Source organism: Salmo salar, chromosome 23 (assembly GCF_965601325.2).
Source record: "Salmo salar chromosome 23, fSalSal1, whole genome shotgun sequence".
Taxonomy (NCBI): domain Eukaryota; kingdom Metazoa; phylum Chordata; class Actinopteri; order Salmoniformes; family Salmonidae; genus Salmo; species Salmo salar.
Window position 1 is genome coordinate 52,853,018 of NC_138313.1, and position 18,867 is coordinate 52,871,884.

General features: G+C 46.4%; 1 protein-coding gene across 1 annotated transcript in view; it reads right to left on the reverse strand.

Annotated features, from left to right (window-relative positions):
• The window catches only part of sema7a (semaphorin 7A (JohnMiltonHagen blood group)), a 128,571-nt gene that overhangs the window by 6,518 nt on the left and 103,186 nt on the right, over positions 1 to 18,867 (reverse strand). Inside the window, exons 10-12 of the mRNA XM_082968229.1 lie at positions 16,353 to 16,548; positions 10,102 to 10,217; positions 2,425 to 2,570 (exon numbers count right to left, since the gene is read on the reverse strand). Coding sequence (XP_082824355.1) covers positions 2,425 to 2,570; positions 10,102 to 10,217; positions 16,353 to 16,548 — 458 coding nt within the window. The remainder of the gene's footprint in view (positions 1 to 2,424; positions 2,571 to 10,101; positions 10,218 to 16,352; positions 16,549 to 18,867) is intronic.

Below are 18,867 nucleotides of genomic sequence, written 5' to 3' on the forward strand. Positions count from 1 at the left end.
CTGTAAAAGGCTCTTTGGGGTCTAGGCCGGTTACTGTAAAAGGCTCTTTGGGGTCTAGGCCGGTTACTGTAAAAGGCTCTTTGGGGTCTAGGCCGGTTACTGTAAAAGGCTCTTTGGGGTCTAGGCCGGTTACTGTAAAAGGCTCTTTGGGGTCTAGGCTGGTTACTGTAAAAGGCTCTTTGGGGTCTAGGCTGGTTACTGTAAAAGGCTCTTTGGGGTCTAGGCTGGTTACTGTAAAAGGCTCTTTGGGGTCTAGGCCGGTTACTGTAAAAGGCTCTTTGGGGTCTAGGCCGGTTACTGTAAAAGGCTCTTTGGGGTCTAGGCCGGTTACTGTAAAAGGCTCTTTGGGGTCTAGGCTGGTTACTGTAAAAGGCTCTTTGGGGTCTAGGCCGGTTACTGTAAAAGGCTCTTTGGGGTCTAGGCCGGTTACTGTAAAAGGCTCTTTGGGGTCTAGGCCGGTTACTGTAAAAGGCTCTTTGGGGTCTAGGCCGGTTACTGTAAAAGGCTCTTTGGGGTCTAGGCTGGTTACTGTAAAAGGCTCTTTGGGGTCTAGGCCGGTTACTGTAAAAGGCTCTTTGGGGTCTAGGCCGGTTACTGTAAAAGGCTCTTTGGGGTCTAGGCCGGTTACTGTAAAAGGCTCTTTGGGGTCTAGGCCGGTTACTGTAAAAGGCTCTTTGGGGTCTAGGCTGGTTACTGTAAAAGGCTCTTTGGGGTCTAGGCCGGTTACTGTAAAAGGCTCTTTGGGGTCTAGGCCGGTTACTGTAAAAGGCTCTTTGGGGTCAAGGCCGGTTACTGTAAAAGGCTCTTTGGGGTCTAGGCCGGTTACTGTAAAAGGCTCTTTGGGGTCTAGGCTGGTTACTGTAAAAGGCTCTTTGGGGTCTAGGCCGGTTACTGTAAAAGGCTCTTTGGGGTCTAGGCCGGTTACTGTAAAAGGCTCTTTGGGGTCAAGGCCGGTTACTGTAAAAGGCTCTTTGGGGTCTAGGCTGGTTACTGTAAAAGGCTCTTTGGGGTCTAGGCTGGTTACTGTAAAAGGCTCTTTGGGGTCTAGGCTGGTTACTGTAAAAGGCTCTTTGGGGTCTAGGCCGGTTACTGTAAAAGGCTCTTTGGGGTCTAGGCTGGTTACTGTAAAAGGCTCTTTTTTTATTATTTATTTATTTATTTAACTTTTATTTAACCAGGTAGACCAGTTGAGAACAAGTTCTCATTTACAACTGAAACCTGGCCAAGATAAAGCAAAGCAGTTCGACACATACAACAACACAGAGTTACACATGAAGTAAAACAATCATACAGTCAGTAATACAGTAGAAAAATAAGTCTATATACAATGTGAGCAAATGATGTGAGATAAGGGAGGTAAAGGCAAAAAAGGCCATGGTGGCAAAGTAAATACAATATAGCAAGTAAAACACTGGAATGGTAGATGTGCAGAAGATGAACGTGCAAGTAGAGATACTGGGGTGCAAAGGAGCAAGATAAATAAATAAATACAGTATGGGGATGAGGTAGGTAGATAGATGGGCTGTTTACAGATGGGCTATGTACAGGTGCAGTGATCGGTGAGCTGCTCTGACAGCTGGTGCTTAAAGCTAGTGAGGGAGATATGAGTCTCCAGCTTCAGTGATTTTTGCAGTTTGTTCCAGTCACTGGCAGCAGAGAACTGGAAGGAAAGGCGGCAAAAGGAGGAGTTGGCTTTGGGGATGACCAGAGAGATATACCTGCTGGAGCGCGTGCTACGAGTGGGTGTTGCTATGGTGACATGTGAGCTGATATAAGGCGGAGCTTTACCTAGCAAAGACTTATAGATGACCTGGAGCCAGTGGGTTTGGCGACGAGTACGAAGCGAGGGCCAGCCAACGAGAGCGTACAGGTCGCAGTGGTGGGTAGTATATGGGGCTTTGGTGACAAAACGGATGGCACTGTGATAGACTACATCCAGTTTGTGGAGTAGAGTGTTGGAGGCTATTTTGTAAATGACATCACTGAAGACGAGGATCGGTAGGATCGTTTTACGAGGGTATGTTTGGCAGCACGAGCGAAGGATGCTTTGTCATTCATTCTTTGGCCTGGGTATGTAAAAGGCTCTTTGCGGTCTAGGCCGTTTACTGTAAAATGCACTTTGTGAAAAACTGCTGCAGTAAAAAGGGCTTATTAATAACCTTGGTTGAAAGATACAGCTTTATGGGACAGCCATGCTTGGTCATTTGAAGAGGAGCCAAAGAGGTAACATTAGACTTACGGGACGGTGGGAGCCAAAGAGGAAGCATTAGACTTACGGGACGGTGGGAGCCAAAGAGGAAGCATTAGGCTTACGGGACGGTGGGAGCCAAAGAGGAAGCATTAGGCTTACGGGACGGTGGGAGCCAAAGAGGAAGCATTAGGCTTACGGGACGGTGGGAGCCAAAGAGGAAGCATTAGGCTTACGGGACGGTGGGTTTGCACCCAGCCTCTGTCCAGGCGCAGTACGGGTCTCTGGCCAGAACACACTCAGCACAGGATCGGTTATAGTCCTGACACCTCTGGAGGTCCAGAATGGAGATCTGCTCCGACAAACTCACCATCAGCTTCCTCTGCACATCGACAGAAAGATGCTAGTTAATACTAAAAACATCCCATCACATATATATATATATATCACATTTCAACAATATCTATCTTAATAATACCATCAGAGTCTAAGCCCTGTCTTTTTTGGGGCTTACTGCTAATTAGCTTAAACAAACACTTTCCACAGAGGGGGGGTCATATTAGTGTGTAGCCCAAACTGTTTGGATGCCACAGACAGAAGTTGGCAGATCGGCGTTAACGATTTCAGATGAGTCTCCTGACACTTGGGGAGGTCGTAAAGCAAAATGGAGAGCACCATTGTGTTCGTGAGACTGTTATCTTTCCAGGGGTCATAATAGTGTGTAGGCTCACTATACTGTAAGTCGCTCTGGATAAGAGCGTCTGCTAAATGACTAAAACGTAAAAATGTAAATGTAGGCTTAAACGTTCGGACGCTACAGACGATATTGTGAGAAGGCCCATTTTTTTGGGGGGGGGGATGTATCATGGTCTGACAAACAGCGCTCTAGTTCTGCCACTTTTCACCTCCCGAGTGGCGCAGCAGTCTAAGGAACTGCATCTCAGTGCTATAGGCGTCACTACAGACCCTGGTTCGATCCCGGGCCGTATCACAACCGGGCAGTGATCAGGAGTCCCATAGGGCGGCGGACAATTGGCCCAGCGTCGACCGGGTTTGGCCAGGGGTAAGCCATCATTGTAAAATAAGAATTTGTTCTTAACTGACTTGCCTAGTTAAATGAAGGTTAAATAACAAAAATAAAAACATTAAAAAAAAGATGTGGAAGTGAGATATTGGTGGATGTCGTGGATTGAGATGCATCCCAATGCAACAAAAAAAGATAAAATGACAGATTGTTAAGGGGATATTATTATTATTATTATTATGCTAATTTGATTTCCATGCGGACGTGGACATCAACCTGAGGGGGTTAAAATAATTACTGGTTTGTAAAAGCAACAAGGCACTCGAGCCCATGGTATACAGTATATTGTGAATAACAACGCGGCTAATGACGGCTCCCCCTATAGGGAATCAGACTCCTTCGACTTCAGTTGAAAGAACTAAAATCACGCCAGACAAGACCAATGAAATCCGTGCCTCGCTGGAAGCTCCGCGTGACACGCTGACCACCCTGCTCGCGTCGCGATATTTCAACCTGCGTGTTGTGATCGCAGTTTGGTGTGTGTGGGGGGGGGGGGGGGGGGGAGGGGGACACACACACACAATCAATATGCGCACGGACGGTTTTGGTACGTTTGAGGCTCGGATTAATTTATTTAATTGTTGTGCTCTTCGCCTCGGTGTAAACAAGAACACGAGACTGGTTTATTGTGTGCCAACTAAACCGTCCCTTAGTGGTAGAGCTTGCTCACCCCCTGGACGTTGTGTGCTAACGTTTGTATGGTTCTCATAAGTTTCCTAATCACCAACAATTCCTTATTCTTTGAATTTCTTGGCCTAGTTATAGCAATAAGTAAGGTGGCTAACACGCTGACCACACAAATCGCGTCGCGTGCATGAGCATTGCAAAAATAAATGTAAAACATACGTTAGTCAATTATTGGGAGCGCACCAACGAGCGTCTGCGTTTCCAAGTGCTAAAATAGAAGTCAGTTCTATTTGTGACGCTGAACGCGCTGCAAGTCCTGCTTCTCCCATCTCCTCATTGGTTTATAGAAGCAGATACCCACGTGCCATCTCCTCATTGGTTATACCCACGTGGGTGATTGAAAGATGAACTGAGTTCGGTCGGTCGTCGTGGTAATACTGTGAAAGTTTAGATGCCGATCGCCATATAAAGTCCAAAGACGAAAAAGCCTGGAAGGAGGAGAGATGACTAGAAACGATTTGGTTGACCGTTTTATGTGTGGATTAATTGTCGGAGTAGAGGACCTTGTGCATTTCAGATAAAATAACAACTCAACCTTTATATCCCAAGAAAAAGTTGCTAGCAACTTCAAGCTAGCTAAATTGCCATAAATGTTTAATGCTTTTCGACCTGTCACCAAATGAATATAATTTGGTTCAGAGTTTGTTTTGATATTTCAACCTGCATGTCGTGAGCGCGTTTGATGTGGGGGGGGGACAAAATCAATTTGAGCATGATGTCCCACGCGCGCGGCCAGTTTGGATACGATGTAACGCATCCGAAACCACAAAACCTAAGAAGTCGGGTTCAGGTTCGCGACCGTGCACCAATGATTTCAAAGATACTCACGTTGGCTGTCTTCTATGACTCAAGCTGCCCTCACTCGAATCGGTTTGTGTGTGCGGGACTAGAGGATAGATGGCAGTGTTCCCTTACTAATCCACCCTCAGGTTCTATTGATAATCGTGTAGCATTCTTTAGAGGGCTTGGTATTTCCGATAGTGACTTCCTCTCCCGGGTAACCTGTACCTCGGCTGAGTCTGAGTAGCGGGACGCAGAGATGGCTTTGGTCATTGGTCGGATGTCTCCCAGCTCCTGTGCACTCCTGTCTCTGTTTACAGGAGACTATTTCAACTGTTTTCATGGGCTGTGTCTTGAATCCACAGCACCCCATCTACGCCGTCCTTCCGCATCCGCGGTGGAAAGTGGCAGAGCTACCAGCGGTTTGTCAGACCAGGAGACATCCCGGAAAACTGTTTTTTTTTCCTCCCGAAAACATCTGTAGCATCAGAACGGTTTGGGCTACAAAACTAATATTGATTGTGACCACTCGATGGAAAGATGAGACTTTCATGTCTCTCTCTGTTTTGCTCTATGACCCCAAAAGTGTCACAGGACTAATCTGAAGGTAACCCGGTACCGGTTAAAAAAATTAATGGAGGTATGGAAGTAGTTATGTGCCAAAAAAAGGGGTTAAATATGTGTCCAAAAAAAATATATATATATCCTGAACTTTCTTGTATTTCCTAGATACTTCAAAACCTTATTCCTTGTGATTCATTTTTTTACTCTGTTGAGCCATTTATGAATGTGTATTCAATGAGTTTCTATGGGCTACATAGGCCAAATTCAATATTTTATCAAACCCCAAGGCTTACACTTTTAGGGGTTTGCCCCTCTGGTACCACCGGTTTCCATCGCGTTCATGGGGTTTGAGGCGTATAGAGTCATAATACCCATCAAACCTAGCAGTCAAACAAGGAAATGGTTCCAATCGTTTTTTTTTTTTTTTTTTAAATACATAAAGAGAGTCGCACACTATATAAATAAACTCGTAGTAATTTGTTGGGTAAACCACCAATGTTTCGGCATCACTGTGCCTTCTCCAATAATTTTTCCACCATCCGTTTTTCCCATTGGGGATTTTAGAAACAGTTAAAAATAATGGCTGTGTTTCGTGTAGGCTTACCCATGATAATTAGCTGCGGCTAATGTGGCTATCATAAAGAACTACAAATACCATGATTATCAGGACCAGACTGCTGAATCGCGGTATCGGTAAGAATATCTGGATTAACTATCTTATGTTAGCTAAATTGAGTGAAGAATTTTTTTTGGGGCTAGATTTCTTTAAATTGACAATTCTGGTGAATTGTCTCGTCAAGTTTTAAATTGACACAATACCTGTTAGCGAAGGTTCCAGCGAGAGATGACGTGCAGGAGCATGCTGGGATTTGTAGTTTTGCATGATGTCTACTTTGATGCTCATTAGCGTTTTAGAATCTGAGAGTAAATAGAGCCGAATGTTTTGTTAAAAAAGTCACCTTGTCCGAGAGAGGTTTTTACATGGTTATCAAAACGTCACGCCATAGGGGAAACCTACACACAAAAAAAACAGCCCTTATTTTAAAGTGTTTCTAAAATCTCCTTTGAGAAAAATGTATTGGAATAACGATTGGAACCATTTGGTCAGGGAAATAACCATGAACCCGATGGTCACTCTGACAGAGCTCCAGAGTTCCTCTGTGGAGATGGGAGAACCATCCAGAAGGGCAAATATCTCTGCAGCACTCCACCAATCAGGCCTTTATGGTAGAGTGGCCAGACGGAAGCCACTCCTCAGTAAAAGGCACATGACAGCCCTCTTGGAGTTTGCTAAAAGGCACTTAAAGACTCTCAGACAATGAGAAGCAAGATTCTCTGGTCTGATGAAACCAAGAGTGAACTCTTTGGCCTGAATGTCAAGCGTCACGTCTGGAGGAAACCTGGCACCATCCCTACGGTGTAGCATGGTGGTGGCAGCATCATGCTGTGGGGATGTTTTTCAGCGGCAGGGACTGGGAGACTAGTCATGATCGAGGTAAAGATGAACGGAGCAAAGTACAGAGAGATCCTTGATGAAAACCTGTTCCAGAGCGCTCAGGACCTCAGACTGGGGCGAAGGTTCACCTTCCAACAGGACAACGACCCTAAGCAAACAGCCAAGACAACGCAGGAGTGGCTTCAGGACAAGTCACTAAATGTCCTTGAGTGGCCCAGCCAGAGCACTGACTTGAACCCGAACGAACATCTCTGGAGAGACCTGAAAATAGCTGTGCAGCGATGCTCCCCATCCAACCTGACAGAGCTTGAGAGGATCTGCAGAGAAGAATGGGAGAAACTCCCCAAATACAGGTGTGCCAAGCTTGTAGCGTCATACCCAAGAAGACTCGAGGCTGTAATCGCTGGCAAAAGTGCTTCAACAAAGTACAGAGTAAATGGGTCTAAATACTTATGTAAATGTGATATTTCAGTTTTTTAAATTTTTAATACATGTGCAAACATTTTTAAAAAAAAACAGTTTCGCTTTGTCATTATGAGGTATTGTGTGTAGATTGACGAGGAAAAACTGAAAAAGTGAAGGGGTCTGAATACTTTCAGAATGCACTGTAACCTGATCACATAGGGCCTACCTAGGTCATATCTCATATAACCTGTACACTCAGTGTATATCTATATTGAATACGCTTGACCTCATCTTTACTAGATGCTGTTCTTCCACTAATCTCATTGCAACTCCCCTCCAAGTCTCCGACCACTACCTTGTATCCTTTTCCCTCTCGCTCTCATCCAACACTTCTCACTCTCCCCCTACTCGGATGGTATTGCGCCGTCGCAACCTTCGCTCTCTCTCTCCCGCTACTCTCTCCTCTTCCATCCTATCATCTCTTCCCTCTGCTCAAACCTTCTCCAACCTATCTCCTGATTCTGCCTCCTCAACCCTCCTCTCCTCCCTCTCTGCATCCTTTGATTTCCTCTGTCCCCTATCCTCCAGGCCGGCTCGGTCCTCCCCTCCTGCTCCGTGGCTCGACGACTCACTGCGAGCTCACAGAACAGGGCTCCGGGCAGCCGAGCGGAAATGGAGGAAAACTCGCCTCCCTGCGGACCTGGCATCCTTTCACTCCCTCCTCTCTACATTTTCCTCTTCTGTCTCTGCTGCTAAAGCCACTTTCTACCACTCTAAACTCCAAGCATCTGCCTCTAACCCTAGGAAGCTCTTTGCTACCTTCTCCTCCCTCCTTAATCCTCCTCCCCCTCCCCCCCCCCCCTCCTCCCTCTCTGCGGATGACTTCGTCAACCATTTTGAAAAGAAGGTTGACGACATCCGATCCTCGTTTGCTAAGTCAAACGACACTGCTGGTCCTGCTCACACTGCCCTACCCTGTGCTTTGACCTCTTTCTCCCCTCTCTCTCCAGATGAACTCTCGCGTCTTGTGACGGCCGGCCGCCCAACAACCTGCCCACTTGACCCTATCCCCTCCTCTCTTCTCCAGACCATTTCCGGAGACCTTCTCCCCTACCTCACCTCGCTCATCAACGCATCCTTGACCGCTGGCTACGTCCCTTCCGTCTTCAAGAGAGCGAGAGTTGCACCCCTTCTGAAAAAACCTACACTCGATCCCTCCGATGTCAACAACTACAGGCCAGTATCCCTTCTTTCCTTTCTCTCCAAAACTCTTGAACGCGCCGTGCTTGGCCAGCTCTCTTGCTATCTCTCTCAGAATGACCTTCTTGATCCTAATCAGTCAGGTTTCAAGACTGGGCATTCAACTGAGACTGCTCTTCTCTGTGTCACGGAGGCTCTCCGCACTGCTAAAGCTAACTCTCTCTCCTCTGCTCTCATCCTTCTAGACCTATCTGCTGCCTTTGATACCGTGAACCATCAGATCCTCCTCTCCACCCTCTCCGAGCTGGGCATCTCCGGCGCGGCCCACGCTTGGATTGCGTCCTACCTGACAGGTCGCTCCTACCAGGTGGCGTGGCGAGAATCTGTCTCCGCACCACGTGCTCTCACCACTGGTGTCCCCCAGGGCTCTGTTCTTGGCCCACTCCTATTCTCGCTATACACCAAGTCACTTGGCTCTGTCATATCCTCACATGGTCTCTCATATCATTGCTATGCAGATGACACACAATTAATCTTCTCCTTTCCCCCTTCTGACAACCAGGTGGCGAATCGCATCTCTGCATGTCTGGCAGACATATCAGTGTGGATGACGGATCACCACCTCAAGCTGAACCTCGGCAAGACGGAGCTGCTCTTCCTCCCGGGGAAGGACTGCCCGTTCCATGATCTCGCCATCACGGTTGACAACTCCCTTGTGTCCTCCTCCCAGAGTGCTAAGAGCCTTGGCGTGACCCTGGACAACACCCTGTCGTTCTCCACCAACATCAAGGCGGTGACCCGATCCTGTAGGTTCATGCTCTAGAACATTCGCAGAGTACGACCCTGCCTCACACAGGAAGCGGCGCAGGTCCTAATCCAGGCACTTGTCATCTCCCGTCTGGATTACTGCAACTCGCTGTTGGCTGGGCTCCCTGCCTGTGCCATTAAACCCCTACAACTCATCCAGAACGCCGCAGCCCGTCTGGTGTTCAACCTTCCCAAGTTCTCTCACGTCACCCCGCTCCTCCGCTCTCTCCACTGGCTTCCAGTCGAAGCTCGCATCCGCTACAAGACCATGGTGCTTGCCTACGGAGCTGTGAGGGGAACGGCACCTCCGTACCTTCAGGCTCTGATCAGGCCCTACACCCAAACAAGGGCACTCCGTTCATCCACCTCTGGCCTGCTCGCCTCCCTACCTCTGAGGAAGCACAGTTCCCGCTCAGCCCAGTCAAAACTGTTCGCTGCTCTGGCACCCCAATGGTGGAACAAGCTCCCTCACGACGCCAGGACAGCGGAGTCAATCACCACCTTCCGGAGACACCTGAAACCCCACCTCTTCAAGGAATACCTGGGATAGGATAAAGTAATCCTTCTAACCCCCCCCTTAAAAGATTTAGATGCACTATTGTAAAGTGGTTGTTCCACTGGATATTATAGGTGAATGCACCAATTTGTAAGTCGCTCTGGATAAGAGCGTCTGCTAAATGACTAAAATGTAAATGTAAATGTAACACCACTCTTCCGAATACCAGCCTTCTAGTCATATCCAAAATAACAGTTCATTTTAGTAATTTATCAGATGCCCTTATCCAGAGTGACTTACATGAGCAATTAAGGTTAAATCCCTGGCTCAAGAGTACATTGACAGATTTTTCACCTACACTTCTCTGGGATTCGAACCAGCAACCATTTGTTACTGGCCCAACGCTCTAGGCTACCTGCCACCCCTGCCAGTACCTTTCTAGAGTCCAGTTTCATTGATCCGATGACGTCAGAGTGGTTGGAGAGACGAGTCTCTGAGATGATGAAAGGTTTAAAATGATCATTTAAGATCTTGTGGATCATTCCAGTGTCTGGGGAAGGAGATAACAGAAAGTTAAACAGTCATTTACAAGCTGAAATAGGCCTGTTTGCAGAGGCCTGGCAGTAAGTAAAAAGCCTTTGGCTTGATCGAGCTGGAAGACACTGAGAAAAAGCTCCAGTCCATAAGACTGTTAAACAGTCACCTCTAGCCAGCCTCCACCCAGTCCCCTGCCCTGAACCTTAGTTACTGTTACTAGCCTCCACCCAGTACCCTGCCCTGAACCTTAGTTACTGTTACTAGCCTCCACCCAGTACCCTGCCCTGAACCTTAGTTACTGTTACTAGCCTCCACCCAGTAACCTGCCCTGAACCTTAGTTACTGTTACTAGCCTCCACCCAGTACCCTGCCCTGAACCTTAGTTACTGTTACTAGCCTCCACCCAGTACCCTGCCCTGAACCTTAGTTACTGTTACTAGCCTCCACCCAGTAACCTGCCCTGAACCTTAGTTACTGTTACTAGCCTCCACCCAGTACCCTGCCCTGAACCTTAGTTACTGTTACTAGCCTCCACCCAGTACCCTGCCCTGAACCTTAGTTACTGTTACTAGCCAACCTCCGCCCAGTACCCTGCCCTGAACCTTAGTTACTGTTACTAGCCTCCACCCAGTACCCTGCCCTGAACCTTAGTTACTGTTACTAGCCTCCACCCAGTAACCTGCCCTGAACCTTAGTTACTGTTACTAGCCTCCACCCAGTACCCTGCCCTGAACCTTAGTTACTGTTACTAGCCTCCACCCAGTACCCTGCCATGAACCTTAGTTACTGTTACTAGCCTCCACCCAGTACCCTGCCCTGAACCTTAGTTACTGTTACTAGCCTCCACCCAGTACCCTGCCCTGAACCTTAGTTACTGTTACTAGCCTCCACCCAGTACCCTGCCCTGAACCTTAGTTACTGTTACTAGCCAACCTCCGCCCAGTACCCTGCCCTGAACCTTAGTTACTGTTACTAGCCTCCACCCAGTACCCTGCCCTGAACCTTAGTTACTGTTACTAGCCAGCCTCCACCCAGTACCCTGCCCTGAACCTTAGTTACTGTTACTAGCCTCCACCCAGTACCCTGCCCTGAACCTTAGTTACTGTTACTAGCCTCCACCCAGTACCCTGAAACTTAGTTACTGTTACTAGCCTCCACCCAGTCCCAAGACCTGAACCTTAGTTACTGTTACTAGCCTCCACCCAGTACCCTGCCCTGAACCTTAGTTACTGTTACTAGCCTCCACCCAGTCCCCTGCCCTGAACCTTAGTTACTGTTACTAGCCTCCACCCAGTACCCTGCCCTGAACCTTAGTTACTGTTACTAGCCTCCACCCAGTACCCTGCCCTGAACCTTAGTTACTGTTACTAGCCAGCCTCCACCCAGTACCCTGCCCTGAACCTTAGTTACTGTTACTAGCCAACCTCCGCCCAGTACCCTGCCCTGAACCTTAGTTACTGTTACTAGCCTCCACCCAGTACCCTGCCATGAACCTTAGTTACTGTTACTAGCCAGCCTCCACCCAGTACCCTGCCCTGAACCTTAGTTACTGTTACTAGCCTCCACCCAGTACCCTGCCCTGAACCTTAGTTACTGTTACTAGCCTCCACCCAGTACCCTGCCCTGAACCTTAGTTACTGTTACTAGCCAGCCTCCACCCAGTACCCTGCCCTGAACCTTAGTTACTGTTACTAGCCGGCCTCCAACCAGTACCCTGCCCTGAACCTTAGTTACTGTTACTAGCCTCCACCCAGTACCCTGCCCTGAACCTTAGTTACTGTTACTAGCCAGCCTCCGCCCAGTACCCTGCCCTGAACCTTAGTTACTGTTACTAGCCGCCTCCACCCAGTACCCTGCCCTGAACCTTAGTTACTGTTACTAGCCAGCCTCCACCCAGTACCCTGCCCTGAACCTTAGTTACTGTTACTAGCCTCCACCCAGTACCCTGCCCTGAACCTTAGTTACTGTTACTAGCCTCCACCCAGTACCCTGCCCTGAACCTTAGTTACTGTTACTAGCCGGCCTCCACCCAGTACCCTTCCCTGAACCTTAGTTACTGTTACTAGCCTCCACCCAGTACCCTGCCCTGAACCTTAGTTACTGTTACTAGCCAGCCTCCGCCCAGTACCCTGCCCTGAACCTTAGTTACTGTTACTAGCCTCCACCCAGTACCCTGACCTGAACCTTAGTTACTGTTACTAGCCTCCACCCAGTACCCTGCCCTGAACCTTAGTTACTGTTACTAGCCTCCACCCAGTACCCTGCCCTGAACCTTAGTTACTGTTACTAGCCAGCCTCCGCCCAGTACCCTGCCCTGAACCTTAGTTACTGTTACTAGCCTCCACCCAGTACCCTACCTGAACCTTAGTCACTGTTACTAGCCGGCCTCCACCTAGTACCCTGCCCTGAACCTTAGTTACTGTTACTAGCAAGCCTCCACCCAGTACCCTGCCCTGAACCTTAGTTACTGTTACTAGCCTCCACCCAGTACCCTGCCCTGAACCTTAGTTACTGTTACTAGCCTCCACCCAATACCCTGCCCTGAACCTTAGTTACTGTTACTAGCCTGCCTCCACCCAGTACCCTGCCCTGAACCTTAGTTACTGTTACTAGCCTCCACCCAGTACCCTACCTGAACCTTAGTCACTGTTACTAGCCGGCCTCCACCTAGTACCCTGCCCTGAACCTTAGTTACTGTTACTAGCCTCCACCCAGTACCCTGCCCTGAACCTTAGTTACTGTTACTAGCCTCCACCCAGTACCCTGCCCTGAACCTTAGTTACTGTTACTAGCAAGCCTCCACCCAGTACCCTGCCCTGAACCTAAATTATGTGTGTATTGTTTCTTTTAAATTACTGCCCTGGTATTACTGCCCTGGTATTACTGCCCTGGTATTACTGCCCTGGTATTTACTGCCCTGGTATTAATTATCTGGTATTACTGCCCTGGTATTACTGCCCTGGTATTAATTATCTGGTATTACTGCCCTGGTATTACTGCCCTGGTATTAATTATCTGGTATTAATTATCTGGTATTACTGCCCTGGTATTACTGCCCTGGTATTACTGCCCTGGTATTACTGCCCTGGTATTACTGCCCTGGTATTACTGCCCTGGTATTAATTATCTGGTATTACTGCCCTGGTATTACTGCCCTGGTATTAATTATCTGGTATTAATTATCTGGTATTACTGCCCTGGTATTACTGCCCTGGTATTACTGCCCTGGTATTAATTATCTGGTATTACTTATCTGGTATTACTGCCCTGGTATTACTGCCCTGGTATTACTGCCCTGGTATTACTGCCCTGGTATTACTGCCCTGGTATTAATTATCTGGTATTACTGCCCTGGTATTAATTATCTGGTATTACTGCCCTGGTATTACTGCCCTGGTATTAATTATCTGGTATTACTGCCCTGGTATTAATGCCCTGGTATTAATTATCTGGTATTACTGCCCTGGTATTAATTATCTGGTATTACTGCCCTGGTATTACTGCCCTGGTATTAATTATCTGGTATTACTGCCCTGGTATTGCTGCCCTGGTATTACTGCCCTGGTATTAATTATCTGGTATTACTGCCCTGGTATTAATTATCTGGTATTACTGCCCTGGTATTACTGCCCTGGTATTAATTATCTGGTATTACTGCCCTGGTATTGCTGCCCTGGTATTAATTATCTGGTATTACTGCCCTGGTATTAATTATCTGGTATTACTGCCCTGGTATTACTGCCCTGGTATTAATTATCTGGTATTACTGCTCTGGTATTACTGCCCTGGTATTACTGCCCTGGTATTAATTATCTGGTATTAATTATCTGGTATTACTGCCCTGGTATTAATTATCTGGTATTACTGCCCTGGTATTAATTATCTGGTATTACTGCCCTGGTATTACTGCCCTGGTATTAATTATCTGGTATTACTGCCCTGGTATTGCTGCCCTGGTATTAATTATCTGGTATTACTGCCCTGGTATTACTGCCCTGGTATTAATTATCTGGTATTACTGCCCTGGTATTGCTGCCCTGGTATTAATTATCTGGTATTACTTCCCTGGTATTAATTATCTGGTATTACTGCCCTGGTATTACTGCCCTGGTATTAATTATCTGGTATTACTGCCCTGGTATTGCTGCCCTGGTATTAATTATCTGGTATTACTTCCCTGGTATTAATTATCTGGTATTACTGCCCTGGTATTACTGCCCTGGTATTAATTATCTGGTATTACTGCTCTGGTATTACTGCCCTGGTATTAATTATCTGGTATTAATTATCTGGTATTAATTATCTGGTATTTCAGCCCTGGTATTACTGTACAAGCATTTCGCTGCACCTGCGATAATTTCTGAAATTCTGTGTACGTGACCAATAAACGTTGATTTGATTTGATAGTGGTTCTTCATAGGGGTTCTTCATAGGGGTTCTTCATAGTGGTTCTTCATAGGGGTTCTTCATAGGGGTTCTTCATAGGGGTTCTTCATAGGGGTTCTTCATAGGGGTTCTTCATAGGGGTTCTTCATAGGGGTTCTTCATAGGGGTTCTTCATAGGGGTTCTTCATAGGGGTTCTTCATAGGGTTTCTTCATAGGGGTTCTTCATAGGGGTTCTTCATAGGGGTTCTTCATAGGGGTTCTTCATAGGGGTTCTTCATAGGGTTTCTTCATAGGGGTTCTTCATAGGGGTTCTTCATAGGGGTTCTTCATAGGGGTTCTTCATAGGGGTTCTTCATAGGGGTTCTTCATAGGGGTTCTTCATAGGGGTTCTTCATAGGGGTTCTTCATAGGGGTTCTTCATAGGGGTTCTGTAGCATAAGACCGCTAGTCTATCGCGGGGCCTAACAGGCTGTTAAAGACATTGATGTTGTTCACTTGAGACTCTGAATAACACGTGAATGTGATGAAGATATCACAATACTGATAACAACCATGATTAAAAACAATGGTCACGCTGTGTCTTCATTTCATCCTGCTGTTGTCAGAAGAATATTCCAGCACGGCAGGAAATGCAAACGTGTTGTGTATTCAAGGTTTAAAAAGGCTTGTAAAGTTTGTAATTTCCACTTTAAAACTTCAGAAGATTATACAAAAAAAATGTATCAACCTCTACCACAAATGTCTATTAATTATAATCCACACAACAATTCACATTTCCTGTTGCTGTGGGATTATTTTCCTGTTTTGGGAAACTGGCTCAAATTAAGATCTAACATCTGTAGTTCACCAACAACATCAAGAGAACCAACAACATCTGTAGTTCACCAACAACATCTGTAGTTCACCAACAACATCTGTAGTTCACCAACAACATCTGTAGTTCACCAACAACATCTGTAGTTCACCAACAACATCTGTAGTCCACCAACAACATCTGTAGTTCACCAACAACATCTGTAGTTCACCAACAACATCTGTAGTCCACCAACAACATCTGTAGTCCACCAACAACATCTGTAGTTCACCAACAACATCTGTAGTTCACCAACAACATCTGTAGTCCACCAACAACATCTGTAGTCCACCAACAACATCTGTAGTCCACCAACAACATCTGTAGTTCACCAACAACATCTGTAGTTCACCAACAACATCTGTAGTTCACCAACAACATCTGTAGTTCACCAACAACATCTGTAGTTCACCAACAACATCTGTAGTCCACCAACAACATCTGTAGTTCACCAACAACATCTGTAGTTCACCAACAACATCTGTAGTTCACCAACAACATCTGTAGTTCACCAACAGCATCAAGAGAACCAACAACATCTGTAGTTCACCAACAACATCTGTAGTTCACCAACAACATCTGTAGTTCACCAACAACATCTGTAGTTCACCAACAACATCTGTAGTTCACCAACAACATCTGTAGTCCACCAACAACATCTGTAGTTCACCAACAACATCTGTAGTTCACCAACAACATCTGTAGTTCACCAACAACATCTGTAGTTCACCAACAACATCTGTAGTCCACCAACAACATCTGTAGTTCACCAACAACATCTGTAGTTCACCAACAACATCTGTAGTTCACCAACAACATCTGTAGTTCACCAACAACATCTGTAGTTCACCAACAACATCTGTAGTTCACCAACAACATCAAGAGAACCAACGGCATCAACCACCTACCAGTTGCTAGCAGCAGGACGTTGTGCATGGTGTGGTCTGCCGCCTGGACTCTGTCCACAACTATCTTGGTGTAGTTATAGTTAGAGATGTAGAATGGGGAGTAGGGCTGGATGGGCTGGATCCAGTCTGTCATCTCTGGGTGATCCTTTATCATGGTCACTGTAGCCAATGGCAGGCCTTTACTGTTAGACACACACTGAGGAGATAAGACAGGAGAACAGGTCTTTACTGTTAGAGACACACTGAGGAGATAAGACAGGAGAACAGGTCTTTACTGTTAGAGACACACTGAGGAGATAAGACAGGAGAACAGGTCTTTACTGTTAGAGACACACTGAGGAGATAAGACAGGAGAACAGGTCTTTACTGTTAGAGACACACTGAGGAGATAAGACAGGAGAACAGGTCTTTACTGTTAGAGACACACTGAGGAGATAAGACAGGAGAACAGGTCTTTACTGTTAGAGACACACTGAGGAGATAAGACAGGAGAACAGGTCTTTACTGTTAGAGACACACTGAGGAGATAAGACAGGAGAACAGGTCTTTACTGTTAGAGACACACTGAGGAGATAAGACAGGAGAACAGGTCTTTACTGTTAGAGACACACTGAGGAGATAAGACAGGAGAACAGGTCTTTACTGTTAGAGACACACTGAGGAGATAAGACAGGAGAACAGGTCTTTACTGTTAGAGACACACTGAGGAGATAAGACAGGAGAACAGGTCTTTACTGTTAGAGACACACTGAGGAGATAAGACAGGAGAACAGGTCTTTACTGTTAGAGACACACTGAGGAGATAAGACAGGAGAACAGGTCTTTACTGTTAGAGACACACTGAGGAGATAAGACAGGAGAACAGGTCTTTACTGTTAGAGACACACTGAGGAGATAAGACAGGAGAACAGGTCTTTACTGTTAGAGACACACTGAGGAGATAAGACAGGAGAACAGGTCTTTACTGTTAGAGACACACTGAGGAGATAAGACAGGAGAACAGGTCTTTACTGTTAGACACACACTGAGGAGATAAGACAGGAGAACAGGTCTTTACTGTTAGAGACACACTGAGGAGATAAGACAGGAGAACAGGTCTTTACTGTTAGAGACACACTGAGGAGATAAGACAGGAGAACAGGTCTTTACTGTTAGAGACACACTGAGGAGATAAGACAGGAGAACAGGTCTTTACTGTTAGAGAGACACACTGAGGAGATAAGACAGGAGAACAGGTCTTTACTGTTAGAGACACACTGAGGAGATAAGACAGGAGAACAGGTCTTTACTGTTAGAGACACACACTGAGGAGATAAGACAGGAGAACAGGTCTTTACTGTTAGAGACACACTGAGGAGATAAGACAGGAGAACAGGTCTTTACTGTTAGAGACACACTGAGGAGATAAGACAGGAGAACAGGTCTTTACTGTTAGAGACACACTGAGGAGATAAGACAGGAGAACAGGTCTTTACTGTTAGAGAGACACACTGAGGAGATAAGACAGGAGAACAGGTCTTTACTGTTAGAGACACACTGAGGAGATAAGACAGGAGAACAGGTCTTTACTGTTAGAGACACACACTGAGGAGATAAGACAGGAGAACAGGTCTTTACTGTTAGAGACACACTGAGGAGATAAGACAGGAGAACAGGTCTTTACTGTTAGAGACACACTGAGGAGATAAGACAGGAGAACAGGTCTTTACTGTTAGAGACACACTGAGGAGATAAGACAGGAGAACAGGTCTTTACTGTTAGAGACACACTGAGGAGATAAGACAGGAGAACAGGTCTTTACTGTTAGAGACACACTGAGGAGATAAGACAGGAGAACAGGTCTTTACTGTTAGAGACACACTGAGGAGATAAGACAGGAGAACAGGTCTTTACTGTTAGACACACACTGAGGAGATAAGACAGGAGAACAGGTCTTTACTGTTAGAGACACACTGAGGAGATAAGACAGGAGAACAGGTCTTTACTGTTAGAGACACACTGAGGAGATAAGACAGGAGAACAGGTCTTTACTGTTAGAGACACACTGAGGAGATAAGACAGGAGAACAGGTCTTTACTGTTAGAGACACACTGAGGAGATAAGACAGGAGAACAGGTATTTACTGTTAGAGACACACTGAGGAGATAAGACAGGAGAACAGGTCTTTACTGTTAGAGAGACACACTGAGGAGATAAGACAGGAGAACAGGTCTTTACTGTTAGAGAGACACACTGAGGAGATAAGACAGGAGAACAGGTCTTTACTGTTAGAGACACACTGAGGAGATAAGACAGGAGAACAGGTCTTTACTGTTAGAGACACACTGAGGAGATAAGACAGGAGAACAGGTCTTTACTGTTAGAGACACACTGAGGAGATAAGACAGGAGAACAGGTCTTTACTGTTAGAGAGACACACTGAGGAGATAAGACAGGAGAACAGGTCTTTACTGTTAGAGACACACTGAGGAGATAAGACAGGAGAACAGGTCTTTACTGTTAGAGACACACACTG